Raw genomic sequence first — 10,690 nt, 5'->3', positions numbered from 1 at the left:
GTTGCTGCTGCGGCGGCCATGCGGCTTGACTGGCGGAGGTGCGCCCAACGGTCTCGCGAGAGGTGTCACGCTGCCGTTGCAGCGATGCCCGGATGGTGTCCCGGTACGACATCGACCGCGGTTTGGCGCCTGCCAACTCTGCGGTCGGCGGCCCAGGCAACTTCGCAGGGCCGTCAGAGGGGGCCACAAATGTTACCTTTCGCACGCCCTGAGGTTCACGTGACGTCCCCCGCCACACACCCTCCACACGGGCCCGCTGGGGCGGTGGCTGCATCTCTGCGGCCTCCTCAGCACGCTGTCGCTGTCGCCGTTGCTCCACCTCCGCCTCTTCCTCCTTCTCAAACGGCAGAAGCACCTCACGACCTTCCACAGATGAAGCGTGAACACTGCTCGCACTGTCCAATTGCCCTGAACGCAGTTGTCGGCCGCGTTTGCTTTCCGCCTCCGCCTCTTCTCCTAAAGGCCAGCTGGAGACGAATGCGGGCGGCTTCGACGATGGCAAGTGGCTACACGATGGAGCAGCCTCCTCGCGTAGTCGCTTCGCCCTTCGCTCACCTGTGCCACCTCCCGTGGCGGGGGCGCGTGCAGGGAAGGCCGGAAATGACGGACAGGGCGCCGTTGGCTTCGCTGCTGCCAACGGGGCCTCCGCCGACGGCGCCTCCCCGCCCAAGCCGACGCCCCCCTGAACAGGCGGCACCGTCTCAACCTCCGCTGCGGCCGCCGTGGCGCTGGTGGGCGTCTCCACCGTGGGGCGCAGGCTGGGTGACATCTTCCCGGGGTACTCGCTCGGCAACGGCGACACGCAAACCGTGCAGGGCGGTGGCGGCAGGCTCAACCACGGCCCTACCGTCGGCGGCGTGTGCGGCAACGGCTCCGCCTTCTGCGTATCCCCTCCCGCTGCCTCGGTGCTTGTATTAACAGAATTATTTCTGCTATCCTCATCGACATCCTCGGCGGTGTTCTGCGGTCTGCTGTCACGATTGTCCGGGAGGGGCGCCGCAGCGGCTCTCCTGGCGTCCTCCCGCGCCCTCACCTGCAGCTCCTTCTGTAGCTTGGCGTACACGGCGTCGTTCTGCAGCGACAGCAGCAGCGCCTTGGCGGCACGCAGCGCCCCGTCGTCCGCGTCGTTCTCTTCCGCTCGCTCCCTCGCCTCGCCTTCGGCACGGTCTGCTGCTCCCGGAGCTTCTTCCTGCTCGTCTCCGGCCACGTCCGCGTGGCTGCCGCGCTCGTCGTCGTCGTCGTCGTGGCCGCCGCTGCTGCTGGGGGCATCTTTGAAGACGGAGCTGTGCGTGGATTGACTTTCCCGGTCCATCGCCTCCACGGCGGCCCTCAGTTGCTCCTGCGAGAGCCGCCGCGGCCCCCGCTTGTCGCGCGGGATAAGACCGCCGTCCGTGACCCCCGCCGCGTCCGCCTCCTCATCGTCGGTGCCGCACCGCTGACCGTGCGAGAAGTGCAGGGCATGCCACGCCAGCATCCGCTCCCGCGCCGCCTGCACGTCGGCAAACCACTCATCCCCCGCGTCCGTCAGCTCCAGCGCGGCGACGTCGTTGTTGTACGGGGGGCAGTAGGGCTCCAGCAGCTGCATGAGATTCACCGGGCACGTCATCGTGCGAAGATCCCCGTGCGCCGCCTCCGCCAGGGGGAGACCGCCGAAGGCGTCGGGAAACACGTCAAACGCCTCTCGCCAGACGGTAAACCCAAAGAAGGAGGGCATCGTGGGCAGGCAGAGGTGCGGCTTCCCGCCGGTGTCCTCCAGGTGGCGGTAAATCGCCTCTTGCGTGGTGTACGGCGAGGAGTCGGCCCGCGCGATGCGCAGCGAGCGGCGGTCCGCGCTGATCTGCCCACTGAGCCCCATCGTCTCGAGCAACTCAAGGCAGTGGTCCACTTCCATCAGGAGAAGGTCGGCGAGCTCCGCAATCGCCATCTCGCCGCGCAGACGTGCCTTTCCGTACACGACGGTGTTTGCTGTCACGAGGTCCACCACGGCTCTAAAGCGGGCGTAGGAGAAGGAGTGAAACGCCATCGCCCGCTGCAGCACGGTGAGTGGCTCGGTGCGGAAGAGGTGGAAAAACCCAAACCACTCGCGCTGGCACCAGCTGTGGATGAGCCGCAGCACCGAACGCACGTGCCGCGTGCGGGCCATTTGCGGCAGGTAAGCCAACTCGCGGTAGACGCTGCCAAAGTCAACGCTGCGGGAGGGCGGCTCGAAGACGTACGTGGTGGCGGCGTCGGCGTCGGCGTCCACCTGCACTTCAATGACTTGACAAAAACCCGCGCGGTTCTCCACCTTTGTCAGCTGCGCAAGGCCGTAAAAGAGGAGAACGACGGAGAACATCTCCGCGTTTCGCAGCCGCTGCTCGGCGCGATAGGAGAGAACCAAGTCGCTAAAGCACTGGGCGATGGACTCGAGAAAGTTCTGCTTCTCCGCCATGTATCTGCGGCAGCCCTGCACGCTGCGGCACAAATTTGCCCCACCCACCGCAAGCGCCGCGACGGTGAACTCCAGCCACTTCAGCCGCCGGATGGACTCCCGCACGGAGGCCGGCAGCACGCCGTCGGCGTAGTCGTGGCTGCTGAACGACTGCGTCCCCACCGGCGGGAGTTGCGGCACCCAATTCGTGCGCACCTGCCGCATGCGATCCCACAGGTACCGCCACACCTCGAAGGGCGCGAGAAACACCGCGGGGGTGTGCGGGTCGCGCAGATAGTGCTGGACAAGGAAGTGCATCGTCTTCTCCAGCGCCACAGGGTTGCGGAGGTGGCTCGGCTCCACCACAACCCCAGCCGCCGAGCGACCGTACGCCTCCACCGTCGTCGGCAGCAGTGGGCGACGACTTTTGTAGTGCAACTCAAAGGACGGTGGGGCGGGCCGCTGCGAGGTCTCGCTGCTGCCGCACAGCGCGGCGAGGCAGCCGCGGCGCGGCGGCTCATCGGCTCGGAACTCGCAGAAGGCGGCGAAGGGCGGGGCGGAGAGGGCCTCCCGCACGCCGAGCTCGTCCTGCAGCATCCACCCCCCTCGGCTGGGATCTCTTCCTCCTCCTCCTCTTCCTACTTTCCACTGCTGCCTCTTTGTGCTTCTTTTTTTTCCCCCTCCCCGTCTTTCCTTCCTTGCTTGCTGCTCCCTCACTGCACGGCTCCCAGACGGAAAGCATGGCGAGCGTGAGAGGGGGTTTACCAGAGAGAGAGAGAGAGAGATGCCCAGGAATCTGGTGGCGCGGCAACTTCAAGCAGGGCGAAGCAGCGGAGTGGTGGGTGCGGCGGCCAAAAAAAAAATGAGAAATGAGAAACATCCGCCCCGGCGGCGCTTGAAACTGACCGCGGCGTCACTCTGTGCGCTTCTGCCGCCCTGCATCTTTTTGACTCCCACAGGGCGCCTCTGCAGACACCCACACACACATAGAGGGACAGAGAGAGAAAAAGAGAGAGCGTGTGTGTGTGCGGGGTGCCTCTTCCACATGACTAGAGCGCGCCGCCACCGTACACGCACTCAACGCACTCCATCAAGAGCTCTACGAGAGGCCGTGCGTCCCCCTCCGTGGGTTCCTCGTCGTCGTCGTCGTCGTCGTCGTCGCCGCCGCCGCTGCCGCCATCGCTGGAGGCGGCAAAGCTGACGTTCAAACCCTTCTTGCCACCCGCGTGCCGTCGGAGCACCGGAAGGGCTGCCGCTGCTGCCTCTGCCGGCCTGCTGAGGAGTTGGGCCTGCAAGTAGTCGAATAGAAAGCACCGAATGCGGCGTCGCATGGCGGCGGTCAGCGCGGCGGCTTTTCCGCCAAGCCTCACACGGCCGCAAGTTGCGCGCGAGGCGGGGTGCAGCAGCGCCGCCCATCCGCCCTCCACCCCGAGACAGTTACGCGCGATGTCGTCGCACGCGGCCCGCAGCACGCTTTCCTTCTCGTCTTGAGGCAGTTGGACTGGCGCCCCCGGCGGGATTGCGCGGTGACGCGCCGCCCACGCCGCATGCCGCTCAAGTGCCCGAATAAACCACATCAACTCCGACACCACCCGCGCAATCCCGGATCGGCGGCAGGACTCGCGGGCGGCCAACGCTGACGCCGCCTCACGGCAGGCGGCAACTGTGCGGCGCCGGTGCGCCTCCTCAAGGTGTTTGACGGCGTCGCGGTGCTGTCGTTCGAGCGCACCCATCTGCTGCTGCGCCATCTCCTGCAGGGCGCGCATCTGCTGCTGCTGCGCCTTGCGGTCCTCCAAGAGCGCGCGGTAGCCGTTCTGCCGCGACCCCAGCTGCTGCTCCAGGCTGGCGTTGCGGGACTCCAGGGCCCACAGCTTGGCCCGCCAAGCCTCCAGCTGGAGCCCGCCCAGCAGCTGCGGCGATGCCGGGGGCACCGTCGCGGACGACGAGGTTTTTGTGGAGACCGTCGTGTCGACATCCACCGCTGCAACCCCCAGCGGAGCCGCACCGACGCCAGCCGCGGGGACCGCGTCGCGCACGCACGGCGGCGGCGGCGGCGGCGACTGCCGCACACGCTGCGGCTGTGGAGGGTGGCGGCCCTGCCGCGCGCGGAGCAGCGAGTCGGCCGCCGCGGCGAGCTGCCGTCGCTGCTCACGCTCCTCGAGCCTCTGGACTTTGGCCCGCAGCCCCCGCCACGCCCCCTCGCGCTGCTTCAGTCGTCCTTGCACCGCCTCCAACTGCGCGACGGCGTGCTGCTCGCGCGCGGCACACGCGTTCTGGGCCTCCTGAGACTCGGCAAGCAGCGCCGCGAGTGAGAGGCGCTGCTGCCGCAGCTCCTGCAGCTCCCCTGAGGCCGCCTCCAGCTGCTGCTGCACGCCTGCAAGAGACGACTGCAGCGTGCGGCACTCTCGCATGGCCCCCGCGCTCGCCTCCTCTAGCCGCTCCGCCCGTCGTCGCTGGTGCTCCGCTGCCTGCTGCAACTGCTGCAGCTTCGCCTGATGAAACCCACGCATTTCTTCCGCGAGCTGCTGCTGCTCCAACAGCTCCTGTCGGCTGCCGGAGGTGAGGCGCTGCAGCTGCGTGCGGAGGGCGTCGCGTTCGGCGGCTGCGCGTGTCTCGCGCTCCTCCGCCTCGCGCCGCCGCTGCTCGCACCGCAGGAAGGCCTCCTCCAGCTGCTGGGTGCTGTGCACGCACTCCTGCACCTCCTCCCGAAACGAGGCCTGCCGCTTATCCTCCTCCGCCAGCAAGTACGACTGGGCGTCGCGCGTGGAGCGCAGCTGCGCCACCTCTCGCGACTTCGCATCCAACTCCGCCTGGAGCTGCTGATGCGCCGCCGCCGCCGCCGCCTGCCCCTCCGCGTGCTGCTTCTGGGAACGCTGCAGCTGCTGCTCCGCCGATTCCGCCCGCAGCGTGAGCGCCGCCGTCTCGTCCACCAGCCGCTGCATATCTATTCGCAGCGTCCGCACCTCTTCCGTGGATTGCAAATGAGCTGCCTCCGCGCGACGACAATTCGCCTTCGCCGCGGCGGCCTCGCGCCGGGACGCCTGCGCCTCCGCACGCGCCCGCTGGTGCTCAGACCCTTCGCGGCGCAGCGCGTCCTGCAGCGTCCGCACAACGCGATCGCGTTCCAGCTGACATTGCGCCATCGCCTCATTTGTCTTTGTGAGCTGCTCCTGCGTGCGACTCAGCGTCGCCTTCGTCGCGTGCAACTCCTCCACAAGTGTGGAGAACTCCTGCATTTCACGCTGAATGGCATCAAGGTCCTGCGCGTGCCTTGTCTCACGCGCCGTCGCCTCTCGCTGCGCCTGCGCCAGTTGCGCCGTGAGTTGATCAATGTGCTCCATGAAGAGCTTCGCATCCTGCTGCCGCTCCGCCCTCTCGCCCTGCAGCTGCGCGTCCACGCGCTGAAGCAGCATCGACGAATCCGACGACTCCCGCGTGTCCCGCTCGGCCCCCGCTTCCGTCGCAGTGGGAATGGTTGTGGCGCCGCCCAGGAAGCTGCGCAACTGCTGCGTCAGCAGCCGCTTTTCCTCCCGCAGCTCGTCTAACTCCCGGCGCTGCTGCCTCGCCTCCGCCGCGTGGCGCCGCAGCTGGCGGGCCTGTTCCTCCAGCATCCTGTCCTTCTCCTGCAGGGCCGCAAGCACACGCTCCGCCATGTCATCCTCGTCCTCCCCCTCGCTTGCATCCACCCCGTCGTGGCTGTCGTCGGCGGCGCGTCCGCCCCCCGCGTCCTCCCCCTCCGCTTCTATCGTCGAGAGGCTGGGGCTGCTGCGCCTGGCGGTGCGGCCGCGGGCGAGCGGAGGGAGTGGCAGCGACGACGATGGCGGCTGGTGCCGCGCCTCTTCTTCTCCGCCTGTCAGCTGCCAGCCGCCGCCGCCGCGACGGTTCCCCAGCGACTCGTTAAGCGCCGCCTCCACTACAACGATCGAGGGGTCGGCGGAGGAGTCGCCGCTGCCGCCGCTCATGTGGGAGCCGCCGCCGCCGCTCTTCTGCGTCTATGCCTGGCGCCCTATAACCGCTGCTAACTGTAGGAGAAAGCGGCGGCGGCGGCGGCGGAGGAGAGGGAGGGTGATGCAAAAAGGCAACAGCAACAACAGCAGTAGCAACAACAACAGCGGCATCACGCCCTCTCTCAAGTTATTGTCTGTTTTGTTTGTTTTCCCGTGGCCGCCGCTTACCTGCCGCGGCGGCGCAGCCACAGGGGCGGCAGACCCCCTCTCCGCTCGGCAACCTCGCCCCGCCTCACGGGGTCTTCTCCGCGCAAGAAGTACCGTCCATCCCCCGCCTCGCACACTCACGCTCTCCGCGCCGCTGCGGTGCGGCCTCGTTGAGGAGTTTAAACACGTGCCGGTAGGACGCCAGCAGCCTGCCCTTCGCCACGGTGCGACGCGACGGCGCCAAATGTGTTCGCACGTACGCCAGCAGCCGCGCCCGCGACGGCAGGAGCGACAGTAGGACTGTTTCGTCGTCGAAGCCCAAGCGCAGCAGCGATGCGACGTCGTCGTCGTCGTCGTCGTGGTTTCTCCCCTTTCTGCTACTGCTGCCGCCACGCCACCGACGAGGGCGGCGTGTGAGGTGACGCATGACATCGTCGGGGGGCCGGTACACAAAGTGGCGGCATGTGGGCGAGCCGCAGCGGCACAGCATGAAAAACTTCTGCAGCGGGTCCTCGCCGGAGAAGAGGGGGGCAACGCGGTGGGCGTAACTCAGCGTCAACTCACTCCCAGCCGGCACGTCGCGGGTGGTGAAAAAACTATTAGGGTCCTCAAAGTGCGAGAAGCCTCGGATACGGTCGAGCAGCTCGGCGTTGGCGGAGGCCGCCGCCGCGGGCCAGAACTCACGGGAGAGGCCGCTGCACACGTTCGGATCGCAGCTGTGGTTGATAAGATGGTGCGGCAGCGGCTGTGTGACGAGCTCCAGCAGCGTGCCAGAGGGGTGTGTGTAGTGCCAGGTATCGGGGAGCCGCACATGCGTGTCTGCCAGAAGGGGAACGAAGTTTGCGGCGTCCATGTAGCTACGCCGTGGCTCTGTAATGATGCGGGTGCCACGCGGGAGGTCGCGCGTCGTCATGAGCCCACGACTATGAATGGGACTGAGTCCCACGTAAAGGCATTCCAGCGCAGTGCCGTGCAGAATGCCGCGGAACAGTGGGACGTCCACGCCGCCGGACGCGGCACTCTGGAGGCCCCCTCCTGCCGCCGCTGCCGTTGCCGCCTGCTCGTACGCCCCCATCTCAATGAGGTGCTGCACCGCCGCAGACGACGCGGTGGACGACGCCAGCCCCGGCCACGTTGACGAGGACACGGGCGAGGGCAGCGGAGGTGCGAGGCTCTGTCGTGTGTAGAAGGACACCCTCCCGATGCCGTACCCCACGTATGCCATGGCAGTGAGTCCGTAGTAGACCAACCGACCCACGACGGGTGTCGCCAGGGCGTTCAGCACAACCGCGGACCTTCGCAGCTCCATGCGATCGCCGCGCGTGAGCGACGCCGGCGTGGCATGCGTGGACGTTACAGCTGCGGCGCCGGCGCGGAGCGGGGGGGGAGCCCCCTCCGGTGCCTCACCCCGGGCGGGGAGGCTGCAGGCGACTGGGAACAGCACCTGCTCGCGATCCGCGTAGTTTGTCCGTTTGGTGCGGCGGAACGCACGCTGCGGCGTCTGCGTCTGCGGCTGCGGCTGCACGGGCGACGTGGAAGAGCTGCAACGTCGCTGGCGGCAAAGTGCCAGGGCGGGGGCCAGCCTCGACGCGGGCGCTGCTGCCGGGCGTCCCAGACGCATCGCCACGGGTCTTTGGCTGCGGCGCCGACGCCACACACGGGGAAGCGCTAGGCGGTGGCGTCTCCGCGCGCCCACGCCGCTTACTGGAAGAACTACTGCCGCGATAGCAGCTGGAGGGGGGCGGCACGCAAGGCATGTGACCAAAAAAAAAAAAAACAACAACAACAAAGGGGACGCGGAGGCGGCGTGGGAGGCAGCGAAGACAAATTGCAGAGGGGCGAGGCCGGGTGCAAGCCGAGGCGCAGACGACCTCCACGCAAGTCTTTTTATCCTTTTGTCGTCTTACCTTCACGTTATCCGTCGCTCTCGCTCTGCGCACAGGTGCAGCGGCTGTGTCCTGTTAAAATAGCGGCTGCTGCATCTTCGGCCGCGGGCCGCTCGCCACACCCGGCCCCTCCGCGTTCGTTGACGGCAGACCATCGCCAGACGCCTCTCGCATGTGCCGCCGCCGGCGACGCAGCAGTGCGGCAAACTCCGGCGACGGCAGATAACTCGGCAAGACGGCTGGAAGGAGAAAAAGTTTCTCCGTCGTCGTTCCCTCCGCCGCCGCCGCCGCACTCGCGCTGAAGGAGACCGTGCGGGCCACAGCCGCGCCGCCGGGCCGCACCGCGGGCGTGGCGGACTGCCTGCTGGCCGTCCGCAGCAGGGAGCCCGGCGGGGTGAGGAACTGGCAGCCAACGTCGCGCAGCAGCGACTCCAGTGGTTGGTTGTGCCGCCGCGCCACAAACCGCGCGAGCAACTCCGCCCCGCCGTGCCCCGCCGCCGCCGCTGCTGCCGCAGTTTGTTTCGGTGTCAACTGCCGGCCAGAACGCGTCGCGGCGCTCCACAGCAACTCATGGTGGTCTTGCTGTGCGGCGGACCATGCGTTGAGTTTCGCCACCACGCGCTGCACGTAGTCGGCGAAGCTGATGACGCTGCGCCGCGAGTTTTGGTACTCGTGCAGCACGAGCAGCAGCGTCCCCTCCACCACCTCCGCGGCGGACGGCACGCCACCGCACGACGGGGGCGGCGCCCGCTGCCGCTCCGCCGCGGCCTGCTTCTCCGCGGCCTCACCGCCGCTCCCACAGTACGTGCACTGCGGGCAAACGTCGGAGACGACGCACCAATGCGCCCCGCCCGCCTCCGCGGTGGGCGCAGCGCCGTTGCCGGAAGCGTCGCCCTCCCCCCCGTCGGCGGTGACGGGCACGCCACGCCATGGCTTCCCTGCAAACACGTCAAGCACGCCCCGCAGCTGCGTGCGGGTTAGCGGCACAGGCAGCCGCCACACACCCCAGTCGTGCAGCATGACTGCGTAGGCCCGGGAGTGGTCCTTGTTCATCAGCAGCGCCACGTCAAAGCCGGAGGAGGCGGCGGCGAGGTATCCAGCCAGCACAAACAAAGACGCGGGGAGGGAGTTGGCTGTGCGTGGGCCCGCCACGGCGCTTGGGGGCACGGAGGCCTCCGCTGCCGTGTCCATCACCCACACGTGCAGCGCCTGCAAATTCGATGCAGAGCCGGGCGGTGACACATCCGACGCGGCTGCGGCCGCCGTTGCGTGCGCGACGAGGGAGCCCGCAATGGCGATGGGCATCGTGGCAGCGGCCGCCTCACCGCGTGGGTGCAGTTGCAGGGCGTTCATGAACGACGTCGGCGACACGCTGCAGTGCCGCAGCTCCATGCCCATCCCGCCGCCCGCACCCGCGGTCTGCCGCAGCAGCAGATCCGCCAGCGTGCCGTCGCTGAACGCCTCCACCCAGTCCCGCCGCATTCCGTGGCGCACGGCAAAGGCAAGCCGGCTGAGATGCGTTACTGAGCGACAGTGCGCAAGAAATGCCTCGCGCTGCACCCAGGCGCTGTGACAGACCCAGCAGTAGTGACACGCCTCCCCTGGCAGAGGCGCGGGCGTCGGGCAGGAGGCTCGTGCCTGCGCCGAGCGGCACCGGGTGTAGGCCACGCGAACCGTCGGCAGCGTCACCTTCCAGTACACGGCACGGGTGTACACGACGCGTTGCACACTCAATGTCACATTATCCTCCGCATCTGCTGCTTCGCCGCGCCACGCCTCCGTTTTCGTGCAGCTCAAGGCGTTTGGCAGCCCCCCCGCCGCCGATGGAGGGGGCGACCTATCCATGTGAAGTTTCGCGGCTGCCACAGGCGCGGCCTCGGAGAGCGTCGGAAATAGCTCCTCGTATCCCGCCTCCCGCACTTCGCTCAGCAGCAAAGAACAGCTCTGACCGTAGCTGTCGTGCCACATCACCTGCACGTTTGGCGGCGCCTCACCCGGCGCCGGCGCCGAGGCGAAGCGAATCCCACGATGATGGGCGCTGGGAGTGGCCCCGGAGACTGCCACCGTGGGCGCGGAGCAGCCTGCCGCGTCAGCAGCGCCATCCCTGCTGCTGCTGCTGCTGCTGCTGCCGCTGCCGCTCTCACTGCCACTCGCATCGCTGTGCTCACTTGGCGCCGTCGCTGGTGGAAGCAGCACCGTGAGACGCGTGAGGAGGCTTGTATGGACACAAGCAGGCTGAT

The 10,690-nt window shown here is 67.9% G+C and overlaps 5 protein-coding genes across 5 annotated transcripts in view, besides 5 other annotated features; all 5 read right to left on the bottom strand.

The window, feature by feature from the left end:
- Window positions 1–3,007, bottom strand: part of Tco025E_01545 (uncharacterized protein) — a gene marked incomplete at both ends in the record, with an annotated part of 5,199 nt that extends 2,192 nt beyond the window's left edge. Inside the window, one exon of the mRNA XM_029368483.1 lies at window positions 1–3,007. This exon is cut by the window's left edge and continues 2,192 nt beyond it. Within this exon, the coding sequence (XP_029231550.1) occupies window positions 1–3,007 (3,007 nt within the window).
- Window positions 3,008–3,176: 169 nt separating this feature from the next.
- Window positions 3,177–3,195: a microsatellite.
- A 203-nt stretch (window positions 3,196–3,398) lies between these two features.
- Window positions 3,399–3,426: a microsatellite.
- A 33-nt stretch (window positions 3,427–3,459) lies between these two features.
- Window positions 3,460–6,372, bottom strand: Tco025E_01544 (uncharacterized protein; the record flags this gene model as incomplete). The annotated part of the gene is made up of 1 exon (XM_029368482.1): window positions 3,460–6,372. One exon carries the CDS (start codon window positions 6,370–6,372, stop codon window positions 3,460–3,462), a length of 2,913 nt encoding a protein of 970 aa, XP_029231549.1.
- Window positions 6,373–6,444: 72 nt separating this feature from the next.
- Window positions 6,445–6,466: a microsatellite.
- Window positions 6,467–6,489: 23 nt separating this feature from the next.
- Window positions 6,490–6,521: a microsatellite.
- A 128-nt stretch (window positions 6,522–6,649) lies between these two features.
- Tco025E_01543 (methyltransferase) lies at window positions 6,650–8,185 on the bottom strand (the record flags this gene model as incomplete). The annotated part of the gene is made up of 1 exon (XM_029368481.1): window positions 6,650–8,185. The coding sequence occupies one exon, from the start codon at window positions 8,183–8,185 to the stop codon at window positions 6,650–6,652; it is 1,536 nt and encodes a 511-aa protein (XP_029231548.1).
- Window positions 8,186–8,327: 142 nt separating this feature from the next.
- Window positions 8,328–8,354: a microsatellite.
- A 171-nt stretch (window positions 8,355–8,525) lies between these two features.
- Window positions 8,526–10,418, bottom strand: Tco025E_01542 (putative helicase; the record flags this gene model as incomplete). Its single annotated transcript, XM_029368480.1, has 1 exon — window positions 8,526–10,418. The coding sequence occupies one exon, from the start codon at window positions 10,416–10,418 to the stop codon at window positions 8,526–8,528; it is 1,893 nt and encodes a 630-aa protein (XP_029231547.1).
- Window positions 10,418–10,690, bottom strand: part of Tco025E_01541 (putative helicase) — a gene marked incomplete at both ends in the record, with an annotated part of 4,731 nt that continues 4,458 nt past the window's right edge. Inside the window, one exon of the mRNA XM_029368479.1 lies at window positions 10,418–10,690. This exon is cut by the window's right edge and continues 4,458 nt beyond it. Within this exon, the coding sequence (XP_029231546.1) occupies window positions 10,418–10,690 (273 nt within the window).

Source organism: Trypanosoma conorhini (genome assembly GCF_003719485.1).
Source record: "Trypanosoma conorhini strain 025E chromosome Unknown Tco_14.4_contig_00052, whole genome shotgun sequence".
NCBI classification, from domain to species: Eukaryota; Euglenozoa; class Kinetoplastea; order Trypanosomatida; family Trypanosomatidae; genus Trypanosoma; species Trypanosoma conorhini.
This window is presented reverse-complemented; position numbering and strand designations above follow the sequence as displayed.